The sequence below is a fragment of the Gadus morhua genome, chromosome 9 (assembly GCF_902167405.1).
Source record: "Gadus morhua chromosome 9, gadMor3.0, whole genome shotgun sequence".
NCBI classification, from domain to species: Eukaryota; Metazoa; Chordata; class Actinopteri; order Gadiformes; family Gadidae; genus Gadus; species Gadus morhua.
Window position 1 is genome coordinate 8,769,911 of NC_044056.1, and position 20,236 is coordinate 8,790,146.

The window sequence follows — 20,236 nt, forward strand, 5'->3', positions numbered from 1 at the left end:
CCCACTTTTGATCTTCTCAATCTTCTAGGAAATTGCAATTTCTAAGCAAATCCAAGGGTTGTGCTCAGGTCTTTCTACAAGCTCATACTCTTAAAGGGAAACGAGAATTGAGTTAGCTAGAGTTTCAGAAAGAATAAACTTACAATGTCGCTCTCCTTTTTCCTCCTCTTCTTCCGCTCTGGTTTAGAAGCCTGGGACAACAGCAAAAAAAATATTATCTTCCTTAATTCTCTATGAAAGACTCAATGGCATAAGCTCTACTATAATCAACTTTATAGTTTTGTCGTAAAGAGTACAGAGTTTCTGTGTTCTAAATTACAAAAACAACAATAAAAACAGTGAATGAAAGATAATGCTGGCTGGATGAGAGAAAGCCAGGCCCTTGAATGTGTGACTCCAGTCTACAAACCCCAAGCTCCACACACACCCACTGGGAGTGGCTCCGAAGCACTTTGACAATGTTTTCTATGAAATCCGACGAAGCAGCTTTTAAAAACCACTCTGTCAACCGATGGTACTTTAACAACACGCTGTTCGGTCCAAATGGTCAGACAGTTCATGAATATTTGAGCAAACTCTTTGACCTCCATTTCCTGCCGTTGACCTTAAACATCTGACTTGTTTTTCCGTTGAATCGAATCTATCGTCTAAACGCGGCAATCAATCAGCCTATTACAAAAACGACATATCTCTCATCCACTATTAATGTGGTTATCTACTCATGTTTAACCGACCTAGAATACAATTTATAATTTATGAAAAAAATAATAAAACATGTCATACAGATGTCAAAAAGTATAGGAGAACAATTTGTCGGTCAGCAAATAATATGTTGTCGATTAATATTTTTTGGCTGTTAATAATTTTGTACTAATATATACAGTATGTTATATATATGCAGATATTAATACTCAGCTTAGATCGTTCTCAGCCAAACCCATGATTCCCATTGGAGGGAAGAGTCTATACTAAATGACCAAGGTAACCACACAACGCCCCGACCCTCGACTACCCCCACCCTCACTCCCACCCTCACCTCCACCCCCACCCCAACCTCACCCTCACCCCCAGCCCCGCCCCCACCCGACGTCTCCTCACCCTGCCGATGGTGCCCTCCATGGGCTTGTACTCCGTCATGAACTCGTCCAGGAAGACCTTGAAGGTGTTGACCCACACCTTGACGGGCGACTCGCTCCAGTCCCTCTGCTCCTGCTTCATGCTCTTCTCCAGGATCTGCTCAAACAGCGCGTGCAGGTCCTTGTAGCGGATGCTGCGGCCGTCCTCCATCTGGGGAGGGGAGCCGGGAGAAGGTGGTGAGGGGAGGAGAGGGGAGACAGGAGGATTGGTGAGTTCACCTCCTGATGTCCGTTTGGGAACCTTTTGCATTTACATTTAGGGTGTTTAGCAGACACTTTTATCCAAAGCGAAGTACATTTCTCTTTAGAAAGAGAAACAATGTATTGCTGTTGGTACAGTAAGGATGTTCTTAGAACAAAGTGCCAAGCACTAACGATGGCTAGGTTAACTCATTCCCCGTATGCAACAAAGATAGCTAGGATAAGATGCTACACAACACAAGTACTCTGGTACACTCCTAACCCTCAATTAGGTGGAGATATGAATTTCAATGCTAATAAAAAGATTCCTCAAAACATCGTTAAAATCTTTCTACTGTTATCCATACCAGGGATTCACAAGCCCTGTTGTGGTCATTATATTCAAGGGAAATTTCATTTGAAAGATAATTGAGGCAGTATTGTGCACTTCCAATGCTGGCTTGAAGTAATGCATGGGCAATAAATGGATTCCGGTACATGTTCGATGGGCTGGATTCAGCTTGAACACTATAACATTTATGCTCAAACTGTAGTAATACGATTAAGTTTAAGTTATTGAAGTGGAAGACCCCGACCACAGGGTACTCACAGCCAGAGCCGTGGAGTAGGAGTTGAAGATGTTGATCCTGAACTCCTTCAGGGCCTTCTTGAAGACCACGTCCACCATGGTGTCCTTCTTACCGTCCTCAGACTCCAGCTCCCCGATCTAGAGGGGGAAAGGTAGGGGGGAGGGAATTTAGATTTATTTTAGTTTTATTTTTTTGTGTGCATGCATCTGTGTACATGCAGTAGAGGAATAGTGTGTGTGTGTGTGTGTGTGTGTGTGTGTGTGTGTGTGTGTGTGTGTGTGTGTGTGTGTGTGTGTGTACTGTACGTGTAGCTCAAATTTGTGTGTGTGTATGCTGTATGTGTAACCCCAGCGTGTGTGTGTGTGTGTGTGTGTGTGTGTGTGTGTGTGTGTGACTCAAGTTTATGTGTGTGTGTGTGTGTGTGTGTGTGTGTGTGTGTGTGTGTGTGTGCGTGTGTGTGTGTGTGACTCAAGTTTATGTGTGTGTGTTTGTGTGCGTGTATGTGTATGTGTATGTGTGTGTGTGTGTGTGTGTGTGTGTGTGTGTGTGTGTGTGCTCAGACCTTCTTCATCAGGAAGTCGTTCATGCTGCGGTAGTCGTGGGCGGTGCTAAGGATGAGGAGGGCGTCGTTCTGCCAGTGGGCGGGCTCCAGCCCAGCGCTGCTGATCTTCACGCTCCGCCTCCGCCGGGACTTGGGCGAGGGCTCCTTGTTCTCCTTGGCGTCCCTGGGACCCCCCGGGGATGCCCCCGCGTCTGGGCTGCGGGGAGGTGAGGGCCCGTCGACCGCTGGGGAGTTAGGCGGAGGAAGGTGGGGGAGGGGTGGAGACACAGTGGTTTCATGACTGATGGCGAAGGCGTTTTCTCTCCGTCAGGTCTGCATGCGTTTGATTGGTCGACGTGAAACTTATGTTGTAAATACTTTGGTTGTAGTTCAATTCTTTTTAGCTATTTCATTGTTTGAGCCAATGTTTATTGTACATTTGGTTGTTTTATTTTTGCATTCACATTTATATTAAGGGCATTTAGCTACGCTTTTATTCAAAGTGACTCCGACGGCGGAGTCAACCATGCAAGGTGACAGCCAGCTCGTCGGGAGCAGTTAGGTTTAAGTGTTGAAGTTTTCTTTTTGACCATGTATGTGACTGTAGAAGACACTACATATTTGTATGGCTGTTTATTTTGAAGTAGACCTTAAGAATACTCTACCTTTCCCCAGGTTAAATAGAAAGAAAATCTACAAATGTCCTCTCCATTCATTAATTTATGAATAACGTTACAACTTATCAAGACCTAGTACATGTAGATAGTACATAAAGTGTCTCCCAAGGGCTAGGCCCGGCGTTACCTGGCGTGTCCACACTCTCCCTCCTCTCCTTGGACAGCTTCTTGTCCGCGTGTTTTGTCTTACTCCAGAAGCGCATCTTGCCTCTCATCCTGTTGGATCACAAACACACGATGTACCATCGTTGGACGGACACACACCTCACCTAGAACCCTCACCTCACATCTTCATGCTAGAGCTACACATTTTCCAGATCAATGCGTATACCTTAAAATGTTACAAATCATCCACAATGCTAAAACGGGCTAACATTCTGTCGGGAAATGCTCGATCGTAGAAGAAGCTTTTCAATAACCTGGGATCATCCTCATCATCATCTTGTTACCAAGACCAGATGCTGGTGAAATGGCTTTTGGAGCCCTGAATGAAACCATCAACCCTACACAACATAAAAGGCCCACTAGGGCAGGGGGGTGGGAGAGTGGAGAAAGTGAAGGCGACAGATCAGAGAGGGGAGGAGACAGCAGGAGGGGGAGGCAGCAGAGGGGAGGGAGAGTACCTTCCGTCCTGGCTAGAGGTCTTCCGGAGAACCTCCACCTTGCCCAGGTCTCCGGAGGACATGGTCTTGTGGATCTTCTTCTGGTCTTTGTGAGACGACTGGAGAGGAGGAGGAGATAAAAGGAGATCTTAAGTCATGAGCGTGGATTGAAATGAACGTTAAGGAAAGAGTCGACGAGCTGTGCATTCCTGTTAGTGGTTTGGACATAAAGGGCAGGCAGTAAGTGAGTAGGAAGTTAGCGGGTAAAACAAGTCTTGGTCCTCAGTGTAAAGGATCAGACTAGTTGCAATGCATCTTATATCCAACATGTATTCATCTAGCTAAATGTAATTTTAGTGAATTTCATACTATTTCAATTGGCAGCGAGCTTTACTCAAATACTTAAACTTAAATTGCACTCTTTTGATGACGGACAAGAATAACACAGTTTGTATTTCAAAGAAAATGCTTCAAAGTAAGTAATTCAGGTGTTTCAAGAGTGGCCATGCTCCTTTTCAGCGACAATGTCATTCAGATTGTTAGGTTGCCAAGAGAGACAGACGGCTGCGTCCCGCATGCATGTAAAGCAGTTGGTTTCCAAGGAGGGTGGTCCTGTACGACGCTCATTTCTGCGTAATACTAGTGTTATGGAAGAAGTGAATGAGAAACCTCAGCCAACATGTAACATCATTCTAATTGAGAAAAATGTATACGTCATGTTATCCTCACCTGGAATACGTTAGCTGGGATTAGCTAAACAGCTATACCCTAGCTTGAGTAAGCTGAACAGCTCCACTTTAGCTTGAGTTAGCTTAACAGCTATACCATGGCTTGAGTAAGCTGAGCGGCTCCATTTTAGTTTGAGTAAGCTAAACAGTTATATGTTAGCGCTAAACAGCTATACATTAGCTCTAAACAGCTATACGTTAGCTTGGGTAAACGGAACAGCTATAAGTTAGCTTGAATTAACTCTAGCGGTTAAGTGGTTTTGCTAGCATGATTCACATATACTTTGATAATAAATGTAGCTAACGAAGGATATAATTACACTTCATTGATTCTACAAATGCTAAAGTATGAGCTAGGTTATATAAAGAGTGTGATGTTTTAAAGAGAAAGGACAACGTGAGGCAGCCCTTTGACAGTTACACCTGCGGAGGCAACACCGACAAAGTGGGGAATTTGAGATCTTCTTGCCGGTGTACAGCGGAGCATTCAGGAGAAGAGATCAGGCAAAGAGCTAGCTACGTTAGCTAGAAAGGAAAAAAAACGTTTGTTGGATTTCAGAGAGAGGCCATTACGGCGGACATTAAGGTTAGCGCTAATAAACCCCCAAAGAAGAGGGAGAGAGATGGGCAAGCGGCAGTTGGTCGTCGGACATTTATATTTGGTTGGATATCTCGGGAGCGTCCTGCTTTACCATCTCGCTGTCACTGAGGCAGTCTGCGTGGGGGTGGGGGTGGGGGGGGGACAGGGAGGGGGGCAGGGTGCGTGACACCGCGGGGACGTAGTACTCGTCGTCCTCGTCGTCCGACTGGGTGGCCCCTTCTGAGTTACAGCGAGTGAGGAAGTCGGAGCGAGTCCGGGACATGCGCGCTTTCTTTTTGGGACCAGGGCGACTGATCTGCTTCCACAGGGACATCGGGTCAGCCGGGTGTGTTTGTGTGTGTTGTCCGTGTGTGTGTGTGTGTGATTGAGGGTGTGTGTGTGACAAAACATGTACCAAGGCAAAAACACTTTAATATTCCCCCTGAATCAATGGCAGCAACATGCAAACACACACTTCAGAATGAACAAATTCAACATCAATACTTTTTTATGAGTTTTTTGGGATTGTTGGATTGAATGTCAGTGTGTGTGTGTGCGCGCGCGCGCGTGTGTGTGTGTTTTTATTTCCGTCAATCTCACCTCTCTTCTGGAACCTGCAGAAGATTTGGAGCTGGAGGGGTCCTCATGCAAGGACAAAGACCTCTCCTGGTTGACCAGGTCTTTATCAGATCTGCAACAGTCAACAGTCAGATATCCCAAAGCACTACTCCAGCAATGGTACAATAATAGCATTACACTCGGTATAATAATAGTAAGTCATCTTGTACTCACTTCGAGAAGGGCAGCTTGCGTCTGGGTGGAGAAAACACTGTCGTCGCGGGCTTCTCTGTCATATTGACGATCACAGTCTGGGCTGAACTCTTCTTCTGGGCCTTCGGTGGTTTGGTCTCCAGGACATGGACACTGGGGCACGCCTGCGCTGGCCTGCCCCCTTTCCTGTCCTTCTGGCTGGGCAGGACCGGCAGCATCGAGGGCCTTGGCTCCAGGACTAACTGGATGTCCACCTCTGAGGAGCAAATGGCTGGAGACCCTGGAGTTTCTTCATGGGGGCTTGACGGGGCGGCCTTGGGGGGACCACTTTCCGTAGGGGGTACGTGTTTCATGGCGGGGGACTCTGTGGGCCTGGGAGTCGTGCCTAACTCTAGACCTGCTATCGTGGTCGGGCGGGAACCCGAAACGCTTTCCCCGACATCAGAAGTCCTTTCTAGGGCTTGGGCTGCCTGCAGCTCCGTCTCATCCACCGGGCTTTCCTTCTGCATGCTGATGACCACCACCACGGGCCTCCGACAGCTGGACTCTCGCCTCTCTTTCACACCCTTGCTGGGGCTCTCGCACTTGGGCTCGTGGACGGGGCTTTGGTCAGCAGAGATGTAAAACGTTGCTCTCTGAGCCTGTTCTTTTTCAAACTCTGGCCTTTCATTGTAGTTCGAATCCCTGCGTGCCGTGCCCAATGGCTCAGTCTCTGACCGGGAACCTCCTAGATGAGAGTTTTCCCGGTGGCCGTCGGAGCTTCTGGAGCCTTCCGTCTCCATGTCCTCCGCGGGGGGCGGCTCCCGGCTCTCGGGACTGGCGGGTGACCCACGGGGGGACTGGGGGCCCCTCTCGCGCTCCTCCGAGAGCCCGCTTCCACGGACGGGCTCCTCCGGCAGGGGGCCCCCGGCACCGGTGGCGCGGCCCTTGAGCAGCTCCAGGCTGAACTGGGCCTGCTCCAGCTCCCTCATGCGGCGGCTCTCCCGCTTGGACCGGCACTTGAGGCTGGTGTCGCTCATGCTGCAGCTCCGCTCCCTGGCCTGCTCTTTGTCCGCCCCCTCCTCCACGTCCTGGGGTCCCGGCGCGGGCCCCCCAGCGGCCTCAGAGGAGGAGGTGTCCGTCCCGGGGAGGGCGGGGTCCTCCGCACCCAGGCTCATCGCCGCCTCTTCCTCTTCTTCGGGGCCGCTGGCATCCCTGCTCTCCTGCTTAGCGTCACGCTCGCTCTTTAGCTCTTTGAACCTTTGGACGTCAGACATAACATCCAGCATCAGGGATTCATGCCGCAGTCGAACAGGAGTAAACATTGCGTTTTTATGAGGCGCAAAAGGATGAGCATTAAATCCGGGAGGGTCAAACTAATAAAAATCGACCTAGCCAGCCAAAGTCAGCATATTCTCTCTCTCTCTCACCCTCTCCTTCTCTCAGCAGAAAGAGCTACCCCTTCTGTCATGTGACCCGCCTGCACAAAACTCTGAACACGCAGTCTCTGCGAGCACAGGGACCAAATCCTCATAAAAATAGTGATTTAACATGTGCACGTGCAGCAGTCTTCATCCTCAGGAAAGCATTTGGTTTGAAGACTCTCTCTCTCTCTCTCTCTCTCTCTCTCTCTCTCTCTCTCTCTCTCTCTCTCTCTCTCTCTCTCTCTCTCTCTCTCTCTCTCTCTCTCTCTCTCTCTCTCTCTCTCTCTCTCTCTCTCTCTCTCTCTCTCTCTCTCTCTCTCTCTCTCTCTCTCTCTCCAAACCCTCCCTAGCATTTCGTTCAAACTTAACTAGCAGGTTAGTTAAAAAACCATAACAGCATGGCCCCTTGTCTCCCAAATCCCTGCCCCCCTCCCTACCACACACCGACCCCCCATCCTAGTCACCTGAGTCGGGCCAGGTATCCCCTGCCCGCCGCCTGGAGCTCCGCCACCACGTCCTGGATCCTCCTGTAGCGGCGCCTCTCTCTGCACGCCTTCCAGGAGCCCTGGATCACGACGGCCGCCAGAGTCCGGCGGCCGAGGCAGGACCTCCAGCTCCTCTGGAGGACCACGGCCGCCTCACGACACTCCTGGTAGGCCCGGCGCTCCCGGAACCCCCTCCACACCGCCTGCAGACGCAGCGCGGCCGCCTCCGCCGCCGCCGGCTCCACGGCCGACTCCGCCCGGCTCCGGAGGTGGGTCCGCCACCACCGCTAGACGGGGGAGGGACAGGGAGGGGAGAGACCGGGGGATGAGCCAATGACGTCGGGGCTGACGTTGGGGTCAAGGTGGTGGGCTGAGCTAGCTGTGAGTACGCCGAGTATGGACATAGGCTGGCACTTGCACGCGTGATAACACACACACACACACACACACACACACACACACACACACACACACACACACACACACACACACACACACACACACACACACACACACACACACACACACACACACACACACTTCTTAAGGAAGCAGGCCTTAAATCTAATAATTTCTGGGCAGAACCAAATGAACAGCAGAACTGCTCATTTCCATTTTCTATACATCTTTACTTTTTAGCAATTTAGCAGGTACTAATCCAAGGCGATTTACCATGAGCTCAGACAGGGTGCAACCAGAGGAACCAAACGGTTCCTCTGGTTGCACCCTCCTCCCCTGGGTCCTAGAGGTCCCCTGGTTCCAGGCCACGCTGTTACCTGGATCATAGAGGAGGCTTGTCTCATCCTGACAAAGTGCTTCCTCTCCAGCACGGCCCTGAAGCGCCGCTGCAGCGCCGCGATCCTCCTCAGCACCTCCTGGTGGAGCAGGCTCTGGAGGTGCTGCCGCTCCGCCTCCCGCAGGAACACCTGCACAGGTACAGCAACGGGGTCACCAACAGGGTCAGCACAGGGGTCAACAACAGGGTCGATACAGGTACAGCAACGGGGTCACCAACAGGGTCAGCACAGGGGTCAACAGAGAGCCCCACACAGGTACAACCCGGAGTCAAAACAGGGGTCAACCCGGGGTCAAAACAGGGGTCAACTCAGGGTCCACACAGGGGTCCACACAGGGGTCCCCAAAGGGGTCCACACAGGGGTCCACACAGGGTTCAAATTTGATCGGATCACAATAGACTGGTTCAGAGTAGAATTAATTTGATTAGATTGCATCACGTTTCATCGCAGTGTATTAAATCAGGTCAGAATTGATCTGATTAGATATATCAGAAGATGTTCTGTATTGTACCTTTGGATGCAATACTAAGTCTTTAAAACAACAACACACCTCATTATTATCAAGAATAACCTGCTCTCATTCCGAACAGTTCTCAAGTGATACAAACATCACAAACAGTACATCACGAGCATGCTCAGTGCGCGGGTCGGGGTCGTTACCATGGTGTTGCCCACTTGATACCCAGCTGGGGCCAGGTGGATCTTACGGAAGAAGTCCCGGATGCCCGCCTTGGTTGGGCTGGTTCCACGAGGCAGCAGGATGAGGAAGTGACTCACAAAGTGCTGTAGGAGGAAGAGGAAGAGGAGGAGGAGGAGGAGGAGGAGGAGCAGAAGAAGAAGAAGAAGAAGAAGAAGAAGAAACCTCAAGGTTAATGACGTGCCAGAGCTCTTTCACACGGTTTTGCCGATGTTTTATCAGTTCCAACTGTTGCCTGTGAATGGGCGGGTCTTACCTGGAAGGTGAACTTGATGCTGTACCCTGATTGGCGGATGCGGACGGTCTCCAGCATGCCTGTGTACCGGAGCTGCCTGAGCACCAGGCTGTCGTTGAACCGCAACGGGAGCTGAGGGGACAGTCAATCAATCTATCAATCCAACTTTATTTATAGAGGGCTTTTCGTACAAACAATTGCAAATAAAGTGCTTAACAAGGGACACAACATAACAGGAACATAAAGGAAGGCAACATACAAAAAAACAGATAAACGTTTAGGAAGATTATATATATATATATATATATATATATATATATATATATATATATATATATATATATATATATATATACTATTTTTTAATAATTTTTATATATATATATATATATATATATATATATATATATAAATATATATATATATATATATATATAAAAATTATAAAAAAAGAGTGGACCAAATCTGCCTTGAGCGACAATTATTCAATTCTACATCTTCACTTTCCTTTCCCTTAAAACCACTGCGCTTGGCTAAGAAAAGTAGGGACAAACCTTTTCAGCATTGGAGCGGATACACTTGACAAAGTATGGCTCCGACTGACCCAGGGTCTCCATCAACTTATTCAGGGACGCCTGCACACAGAACCAACAACTTTTAGAATATCTGCTCATTCCTATTATCCTCCGCATGTGTCTAATTTGACAAGAACATTTCCTATTATCTTATCTTATGAATATAAGACATTATATCCGGTCCTGAAAGCATCCTTGACTTGAGCGTAGCATTGTAGTTCATATAATCAGCCAGCAGGTGGCGACGTCCCCACACACCTGGAACTGAGCGCTGATACTGGGCGGTTTCTTCTTCTTATGCAGGTGGAGCAGGGACTTGGTGATGCGGTCGTGGAGCGTCACGCTGCTCAGGTAGCGCAGAGACTTAACATCCAACAGATGCTACGGGTGTAACACAGAGACACACACACACACACACACACACACACACACACACACACACACACACACACACACACACACACACACACACACACACACACACACACACACAATCATTGTTTAATATATCAATACAAAAGTTGGCAGTCCTCTGTTAAACAGCGCGGTCATGATCATGGTGTCTTTTCTTACCTTGGGAAGGGAAGGTTTACTTTTGTAGTTTTTGTTTCTCCTGAAGAAGAACAGGAAGAAAAGCAAGGTTAGTGGTAGGCAAACACAACAAAAATCATGGACATGTGACCGGTGCTACTACTGAAAAGTAATGTGTGTGTGTGTGTGTGTGTGTGAGTGCGTCTCTATGTCTATGTTTGTGTATGTGTGAGTGCGTCTCTATGTCTATGTGTGTGTGTGTGAGTGTGTGAGTATGTCTATGTGTGTGTGTGTGTGTCTCTATGTCTATGTGTGTGTATGTGTGAGTGCGTCTCTATGTCTATGTGTGTGTGTGTGTGTCTCTATGTATGTGTGTGTGTGTGTTTGTGAGTGTGTCTCTATGTCTATGTGTGTGTGTGTGTCTCTATGTCTATGGGTGTGTGTGCGTCTCTATGTCTATGTGTGTGTGTGTGTGTGTGTGAGTGCGTCTCTATGTCTATGTGTGTGTGTGCGTCTCTACGTGTGTGTGTGTGTGTGTGTGTGTGTGTGTGTGTGTGTGTGTGTGAGTGCGTCTCTATGTGTGTGTGTGTGAGTGTGTCTCTATGTGTGTGTGTGTGTGTGTGTGTGTGTGAGTGCGTCTCTATGTATGTGTGTGTGTGTCCATCGGTGCGGCCCCCTCACAGCAGGATGCCCTGGGCCCTCTCCAGCAGCTTGCTCTTGTCCGAGTTGAGGAAGATGCCGTCCTCCTCCAGGGTGGGGCTCCCCGTGGAGGCCAGGCGCAGAGACCTGGAGCCCCGGCCGTTACAGCCCCCAGCGTAGAGGCTCTCCCTGGGGGAGACACGGTTAGAGTCACACGCTAGAGCTAGCAACATTAGCCACTAAGAGTACAGTTAGAACCAGACCGACCTCGGATCAGGGACTAGAATTAGAATTAGAATCAGGTACTAGAATTAGACAGAGATAATATAAATATAATTAGAATGAGTTAATAGAGACAGTACAATTTTAATCAGATACTCAAACTATAATTAGAATCAGGCACTTGAATTAGACTGATATAATACAATGAGACACTATAATTTTAATCAGATACCGAAATTCAAATTAGAATCAGGTACTAGAATCAGACATTATAGAGAGATAACAGATTTAGAATTGAGATTACAAATTGGATCCTAAAGGTAGAATTAGACACAAGAAATTAGAATTGGATGGTAAAATTACAATACAACAGAGACAAAAATCTGAATTGGATTCAGACACTAGAAACAGAATCAGAGATAAACATTGGGATCAGATATTAGACCGGATGGTAGAATCAGAACCAGGTGCTGGGGCTCACCTGCTGCCCCTCTCATTGACTGCGTTGGTGCCCTGCAGGTCGGTCAGGGGGCTCCGAGGGTTCTTCCTCGTGATACCTAGAGAGAGAGAGATAGAAAGAGTGAGTGAGTGAGTGAGTGAGTGAGTGAGTGAGTGAGTGAGTGAGTGAGTGAGAGAGTGAGTGAGTGAGTGAGTGAGTGAGTGAGTGAGAGAGAGAGAGAGAAAGAGTTAGTGAGTGAGTGAGTGAGTGAGTGAGAGGGAGGGAGGAAAAAAAAAAAAAGGGATGGCGAGAAAGAGTTAGAGAGAGAGAGAGAGAGAGAGAGGTAGAGAGAGAGAGAGAGAGAGAGAGAGAGAGAGAGAGAGAGAGAGAGAGAGAGAGAGAGAGAGAGAGAGAGATGGAAGGGGAAAGAGCAATAGAGTGGGAGATATGGGGGGAGAGAGACAGACAGTGTAAGTGAAAGAGAATGAGAGACAGAGACAGAATGAGAATGAAAAGAAAGAGGAGAATAAAGAGGGATGTAGAGAAAGACAGAAAGACACAGAGACGGAGAGAGAGAGAGAGAGAGAGAGAGAGAGAGAGAGAGAGAGAGAGAGAAAGATGACTGAGAGCATACTTAAGTCCTTTGCTGCTATTTTTTGTTATTAAAACAGCTGGCAGAAACAAACATTAACATCTGTCCAGTCCTTCACGACTCAGATTCCAACCACTGCTCCCTCGATCATCATATCCATCCCTACGCCCTCCCCCGGCTCTTTGACCCTCTCGCAGACCTTTCCTCTGCTCCCAGTCGGGTCCAGTATATTAGAACATCGTGCATCTGTTAACATACATCGTCTGGAAGTGCTTCACAGGCCCTTAACTAGAGTATAATACCCAACACCCCCTACACACCAGAACCTGAGAGTTCCTGAAGTTGTTTTGAAGAAATCAGGGAGAGGTGAACAACAACTTGAGAATTGAGCGGACACCACGCAATGCACACACACACACACACACACACACACACACACACACACACACACACACACACACACACACACACACACACACACACACACACACACACACAGACACACACACTTTAGTGGTGCAGTCAAGCGTAACAAGTGAGCAATATATTATAGATGTTTTAGTAGACATCTGTCCAATGAATAAAGGTATTATCCGAGAAAATACGATATACAATGAATAGCTTTTCCCCCTTTCGGTTAGTACGCTGTGCTACTCCCATCGGGGGATACAATCGTTGGGCGTGTGTGTGGGGGGTTTGTGTGTGTGGGTGGGTGTGTGTGTCCAGATGTTTGCATAGAGTGAAGAATTGGCTTTTTCATGAACTCCTACAACTAAAGTATACAGATCATGTGACTTCTATCTGTGCAGCTCTTCTCCTCCTCAGATACAGGATAAAGAAATATTATCCTTTTACAGTTTAGAAGCTCGCACCTATATATGTTCCTGAACCCTTAAACAACAAATGCATATCCGCTCCCAGTGCATACATCTGCACTAACAAACACTAACCTGCTCACAACAGGCCCAGAACGAGACAGATTGCTCTAGTTTCTCTTCCATTTCCTTTACTTTCAGTTCATTTCAGTGGTGCTAGCAGATCCGTGTGTGTCTGATCCACTGGCCACAGAAACGCAATGTGTTTCTATTCTTGTGTTGTTGTCATTCACCGACGGTGTGCACAGATGTCTGCGTCCGTCCCCCCGTCCCCGAACCGTTATTAGCGCAGCGACACGTAAACATCACATGGTGCCGTCGCCGCGGCTCCGAAATTCTTCCGCTAATATGACAAGCATGTGTGCGGGCGGGGGGACAGGGTGTGACTTGCGCCAGCCGAGAGGGACGGCGGCGGGACTTACTGTACTTCTCCTCCTTGCACCGCTGCAGGATCTCCAGGCTGCGCTGGTGCACCGGGTGGTGCAGGAAGCTGAAGCTGTCCACCGTCTTTAGGGCCGCGCTGGGGACCGCCGCCTCGCTCCCTAGCGGCGCCACACAGGGAGAGGAGGAGGTGTTAGGTTCAACTCCCGGCTCAAAGGCGCACGGAGTGTGTTGGTGATGGTGTGTTTCCTTCATGTACTTGAATGTGTGTGTGGTTGACGTGTATTGCGCCACCTTATCACGCTTGCTGTCACTGCATGTAGTCTACATCTGCTGTGTGTGTGTGCTATGCATCTTCTGTTTTTATATGAATAAGCATATATATGTGTATGTGTATGAGTGTGTGTGTGAATGTGCCGCATCTTGCTGTGCGTGCGTCTGCCGCGTGCGTGTACGCGTGCGTGTGTCTGCGTGCGTTACCGGCCTTGCATGTGCGTGTGTGTGCGTATGCGTGCGTTACCGGCCCTTGCTGTGCGTGTATCTGCTGCATGTGCGTGCGTGTACGTGTGTGTGCCTGCATGCCTGCGTGACCGGTATTGCTGTGCGTGTGTCTGCTGCGTGTGTTCATGTGTGTGCCCTGAATGCGTGCGTTACCCGTCTTGCTGTGCGTGTGTCTGCTGCCAGCCTCCCTGAAGGCCACCAGGGCCCTGAAGTAGGCGCGCAGCACGGCCCAGCGGAAGGTGGCCACGGGGTCGATGCCCATCAGGCCACAGATGAAGGCCTTCTTGCTGCTCTTCAGCAGGGCCACGATGTCCGGCCGCAGGTGGTCCGTGTTCTTCTCCCGGAAGTCCTGGCCCACGGGGGGGAGGGACAGACGGAGAGGGACACAGTTAGAGAAACAGGCGGAAGGACGGGACAGGTAGACAAACAAGAAGACGGACGCTGTTTTTCTGTTTCGACAGGGTCGCTACAAGGTGTAATGTCTCCAGAGTTAGCGCACTAGTTTGTTGTGCTACCAAGTCGCCCCCCTCCCCTTCTATATTCTTAATTATGCACTTTCATGAGGGGAATAACTCCAGCACATGTGTTTCTCATCTGGGCCTCAGCAGGAGGTGACGTCGCTGGTGAGCTCCATGAGATGATGGCTAGATGAGCTATAGACTGTTTCATTAACCCGGTGCTCCGCGATTTAGCTTGCTTAGCTTGTGTCTCATGGTAGTAATGTCCTTTTTCCATGGGATTTATTCTGAAAGGCTGTTTTAGTTGATGTTTCAATAATTTCAAACTTAAGTAAGCACATTTATTTAAAACAACAAATGTAACCTAGGATTTGTAACCGAGCATCAATACCATTATATTTAAAGTTATATCTATCACACTTGATACTGTTCACGTGAAGTTCAACACATTTCAGACTCCGGCCTTTGCTGGGAAATGTTTTTTCTTTTGTTAACATTGAATCGCCTTCAAAAAATAATGTAAAAAGAAATTCACTACATTATACACACACACACGCACACGCACATGCGCACGCACACACGCACGCACACGCACACACACACACCCACACACATACACACGCTCACCTTGACCCCGTACTTGACCTTGCCGGCGTAGTGGTGGATGATGAAGGCGGGCTCCATGACGGCGGGGAACTCAATGTAGCGGTTAGCGTCGTGCTGCCGTCTGAACTTGTCCAGTAGGGTCTGGTTGGTGGCCTGGGGGAAGCTGTGGCGAGGGGGGTACAGCAGGGTGGTGAGGGGGAGGAAGAGGGCGTTACACTGGGTAAAATAACTACGGCTCCTGGCTGAGGCTTGGAGGTATCGGGCCTGACGGTCCTGAATGTAATGTCATAAAACATTTGTTCATAGGGTCGTTTTAGCTCAGGCGGTAGAGCACGTTGACCTGTAAGCGGAAGGTTGGGTGGTCGAGGTGTCCCTCAGCAAGACCCCACACCCTGACTGCTCCCGACGAGCTGGCTGTTGCCCTGCGTGGTTGACTCCGCCGTCGGTGTGTGAATGTGTGCATGAACCGTAAATCGCTTTGGATAAAAGCGTCCATATATATAACATGTTCTAACTAACTCCATTTAGTCACGTTTGGTGATTTTACATTTCTCTCAACCAGGATTTAATTCTTTCCCATCATTATGATAATGTTAATCATGACATTATCATTTTTGCAGAGCAAGTGAGTGCAGCGGGATGATTGATAACTAACACAAACTTATTTATATTAACATGGAAAACCTTAACATTACACTAATGACTTGTTACCGAGGTCATCTTGCCTGAACCCTGCTTGCTGTCACTCTCCCTCTCACACCCTCACCACTCCGCCCTGCAGGTCAGCGTGGACACGAGGTCTCTCCCGAGAGGGGCCCAGGACACAATGTGAGGGGCGACAGGGGGGTTCTAACCTCATTTCCTCGCCCTCTCCTTGTCAGGGGATTTCAACTGGCAACCCTATGGTCCTTAAGTGTTCCCTTCCGTACCGGGATAACGCCTTTGTCAGCACTTCCCCCGCTCCCATTAACCCCTCCCAGCCTGTCAGCCCGCCAGATGGACAGGCCCCGATGGGATGCTCTCACACCGAGGCCTCTGTGTGTGTGTGTGTGTGTGTGTGTGTGTGTGTGTGTGTGTGTGTGTGTGTGTGTGTGTGTGTGTGTGTATGTGTGTGTGTGTGTGTGTGTGCTCGCGTGCATGTGCATGTGCGTGCGTCAGTGCGTGCATAAGTGTCTGTTGAGTGGCTGGTATTGAAACATGTGTTGTGCTAAGCTCAGTCGTCGTCAGCGTTGGTGGTGGAGCGGTGCTAACGTCGTCGCCGCTATAAACTAATACAGCTCCACCCCCCCCACCCCCCCCCGAAAGAGAGGGAGGGGGATGCTAGCCGTTAACCGTGAGCGATGGGCTCTCTGGAGAGCTTTCTGCGCTGTGGCGTAGCCGTTTAGCATTTGGCTGCTATCCGCCGTAGCGGGATAAATCAGGCCCTGGCGGCCTCTTTATTAAGAAATCCCCCTTTTGACCCAAGTGCTTAAACACCCCCCACAAACCTCCTCAGAACACACGTCGGTTATTAAACCCAGATGACGGTGTGAAGCCTGGCGACCAGAGAGGTTTACTGTCTGGCTGACAGCTTCTGGAGCAGGTAAAAGTGAAACTCTGTGGACAGGGGAGTAGGTTTTATTATGCCAAAGGGGCGGAGCTGATTTATTGAACCATCTGCGTAGGCGCGGTGCTTTTAGGTTGTTGGTTTGAAAAAGGGGGGACACACGCGCGCACACACACACACACACACACACACACACACACACACACATAATCCTGCATGTGTATGTGAATGTGCACACACACACACACACACACACACACACACACACACACACACACACACACACACACACACACACACACACACACACACACACACACACACACACACACACACACACACACACAGTGTGTTACCTAACATGTCGTTAGCTTTGGCCAAACCAGTGTGCTAATGAGCTAGGCGTTTAACGTTCCGATACGGCCTATGTGGGTCTGAGAGCACCTATGGAAATCATTTTGAGCTCCACTGTATTTAGTTTGTCTACATTTCACCCAAATCTGACAAGATAATGGCGGGAATAACAAACACGATGCCTAGGGGCATGGAATGGACACCTCTGCCTGTTTGGAGAGATGGTACCATGCTGTTAGTTCATCTACTGCGCTTTGCCCCTCAGAGTTCCCCCTCAGAACTCTGTGTTCCTGAAGACCTTAGCACGCATCTGGTTTTGATATATTCATAAACCTGTAGGCCTATAATCCATGGCCAGATAAGAAGAAAAAAACAACAGGAGAACAGAAATTAATTTTGTACGGGAACTGTGGTCTTAATAGCCGGCGTAGTTGTTGTTATTGCAGCTGACGATTGAAATCAAGAATTTATCGTTAAAGCCGCCCGCGGACCGCTTGGGTCGTGCGCAGGGTTTAATCAACCACTCAGAGTACAGTGAGGCGGACAGGAGACGTACTTGCACTCTTCGTCCAGCAGGTGGAGCAGTGCGGTGGGCTTCTTGCTGATCAGGTTGATGCAGCCGCTGTTGTCGATGTAGTCAATGTTGTGCCAACTGATGCCCTCTGCTCTGTATTCCTCCTGGAGAAAAACACACACAGAGACGACCGTTAATGCACAGGGGCGATACAACTCTGATGGGACGTCCGGCAGTCAAAACAGGAGATGATAAGAAACAAAGGTTTTAGTTTTGAAGGTTCAGCTTAGCTAACGTAGGTAAAGCGGATGATTTGCGACCGGAATCTTGCTGGTTCGATCCCCAGTGTTCAGTGTTGAGGGGTCCCTGAGCAAGACACCTGACCCTAACTGCTCCCGACGAGCTGGCTGTTGCCCGGCATGGTTGAGTCCGCCGTCGGTGTGTGAATGTGTGTATGAATGGTTGCAAGTCACTTTGGACAAAGGCGTCTTCGAAATGCACTAAACGTAAATGGAAGACAAGCAGTTTACATGTTGAAGTAGAAATGATTTATGTCGATGCAAGTGTTGAAGAAGTGTCACCTTTGAAACAACGAGTTGGCCTTTTTCCTATTAGTTAAAGCACAAATTGAACGTCATGCATCACGACAACTGACATACTTTTCCTTTAAACAGGACCCATTCTGGCTTCAAATAGAGTCGTATAACCTTGGAGCAGATAGAAGTTTCAGGTTCTACTAGCTAACCCATTAAACATTGATCATTGCATGCTTTGATGAAACTTGGCTTAGCGGGCCTAGCACAAATGCTTACCCGGTCACAAACTAAACACATCACAGATTTATTTTGTGTCAAGTGGCTCCAACAAACAGTCCTCGTTCCATGTGTGTCCGGTGTGGTGCTTTGGACAACCGAATTGTGTGCAAAGCATTCAGAACATTTGGCTCGGCTGAACATTAAGCAAAGGCCAATTCATGTGTTTTTCGTTTTCATCCCAATCGAGCTTCGGTCATTTGCTGGGTTACTGGAAGTCATGTGTTTGTTTGTGTGAAAAAAAAACACCTTTAATTTGATGTTTTTTGGTTCTTCTGAAGTTCGATTTAGAAGTTTATATATGAAAAAATATGTTTATTTCTTTATACCTTTATGTCACCTTACAACAACCATTTAGATCGAGTATTGATAAGATAAGATAAGATAAGATAAGATAAGACTTAATTGTCTGTTTTACAAGGGTTACAGACATTTTTATTTGACATGGCTCCAGTCACAAATAAACATTCACACTTGCTAGGAGTTAGAATGTGAGATTGGCACAGAATCGTATCAAACATGACTGAAATCACATGAACCGGTTTACCCTGCTTCTACTGTTATTGGTACCAAATTGTACTGCCTAACCCAAACACGAATTGCTCATGTTTGTTCCCTTTTTAGTGCCCGCACTGATGAGGTCACACATATCTCAGTCCAGCAGCCGCCCTCTCACTGTCAGAGAGCATAATCACATTGCTCACTCCATCCCTGCCCTCCACTGCTCTATCCCTGACCTGACCAGTTCACAAAGATCCTTTAAACCAAAGACACCATTTAGTATTCTCTAACTCAATTTCTGGCAAATGTGACATTGTCCACTGTGGCATTCAGGTCTGGCAGCTGTTGACCCTGTGCCACCATGCCAGCCTAACAATGGTGACCTTAAAGCCTCTTCCAGGAATCAGAGCAACCCTCGAGTCTTGGGGGAGCAGGTGCCTTGTCTGGGGCCTTGATGACTTATGTGTGTTTTTCAACCTCTCCCCTTTTTCTGGCTACCTCACCCCCTCCCCCTCTCCTCTCTCCATGGCTGGCCTGTTCTGTTATGACAGCACTAGTGTTTTTATGAGGAAGAAGGGAGGAACCGTAGAACTGGAAAAATAGAAGCAGAAGTTGATTTAAAAGGAGAAAACGTGTCTAAAAGAGAATAGAGATAGAGGATTGGGGGGGGAGAAAGACGGTGAGGAAGAGAAACAGAGTAGAAGGTCAGAGGGAGGAACAAGTGAAGAAAAGCGTGCCTAAAGCAATGAGTCTAGAGATGGAGGTTAGGGCGAGAGATAAGGTGAGGAAGAGAAAAAGAGAACAACAAAGGGTGGGACACAGAGAGAATGAGCGTGTCTAAAGGAGTCTAGCGGTGGAGGATAGGGGGAGAGAAAAGGTGAGGAGATAGGAAGGAGGGACACAGAGATAGAATGAGCTTGACTAAAGGGATACAAAGAACGGGGGGGGGGGGGGAGAACAGGAGAGGAAAAGAAACAGTCTTCGAGGTCAGAGGGAGGGAAACACAGAGAGAGGGAAAGCACGGTATGAATACGGCAAGTGAGATCGGAGGAAGATGGAGCCATGTGGAGAGAGCGAAGGATACCAGACACACAGAAGTGGAATTTGGCCTCGGAGTGGTCCAGCGGGGAAACGCTGGACGCCAATGGCTGTCCAAAGACCATTGTGATGAGTCACCGTGACGACGTCCAGCACCTCGCTGGACTCCATCATCGGAATAAGAGCGAGCGCTCCAGCCACTGGAGCTCTTTGGAGTGTCCAATAGCAGG

At 48.6% G+C, this 20,236-nt stretch overlaps 1 protein-coding gene across 3 annotated transcripts in view; it reads right to left on the reverse strand.

Moving 5' to 3' along the window:
• The window catches only part of myo9ab (myosin IXAb), a 97,983-nt gene that overhangs the window by 8,326 nt on the left and 69,421 nt on the right, over window positions 1-20,236 (reverse strand). For 2 of the 3 annotated variants that reach the window (XM_030365983.1, XM_030365982.1), the window contains 22 exons: window positions 17,698-17,819; window positions 15,263-15,404; window positions 14,331-14,526; window positions 13,718-13,837; window positions 11,871-11,946; window positions 11,210-11,356; window positions 10,571-10,610; window positions 10,256-10,378; window positions 9,977-10,057; window positions 9,444-9,554; window positions 9,151-9,273; window positions 8,470-8,619; window positions 7,673-7,980; window positions 5,827-7,044; window positions 5,635-5,725; window positions 5,147-5,350; window positions 3,748-3,845; window positions 3,252-3,340; window positions 2,469-2,692; window positions 1,927-2,043; window positions 1,099-1,287; window positions 144-191 (listed from right to left, as the gene is read on the reverse strand). In XM_030365983.1, coding sequence (XP_030221843.1) covers window positions 144-191; window positions 1,099-1,287; window positions 1,927-2,043; window positions 2,469-2,692; window positions 3,252-3,340; window positions 3,748-3,845; window positions 5,147-5,350; window positions 5,635-5,725; window positions 5,827-7,044; window positions 7,673-7,980; window positions 8,470-8,619; window positions 9,151-9,273; window positions 9,444-9,554; window positions 9,977-10,057; window positions 10,256-10,378; window positions 10,571-10,610; window positions 11,210-11,356; window positions 11,871-11,946; window positions 13,718-13,837; window positions 14,331-14,526; window positions 15,263-15,404; window positions 17,698-17,819 — 4,017 coding nt within the window. The remainder of the gene's footprint in view (window positions 1-143; window positions 192-1,098; window positions 1,288-1,926; window positions 2,044-2,468; window positions 2,693-3,251; window positions 3,341-3,747; window positions 3,846-5,146; window positions 5,351-5,634; window positions 5,726-5,826; window positions 7,045-7,672; window positions 7,981-8,469; window positions 8,620-9,150; window positions 9,274-9,443; window positions 9,555-9,976; window positions 10,058-10,255; window positions 10,379-10,570; window positions 10,611-11,209; window positions 11,357-11,870; window positions 11,947-13,717; window positions 13,838-14,330; window positions 14,527-15,262; window positions 15,405-17,697; window positions 17,820-20,236) is intronic. The other variant, XM_030365984.1, reaches the window with a different exon arrangement.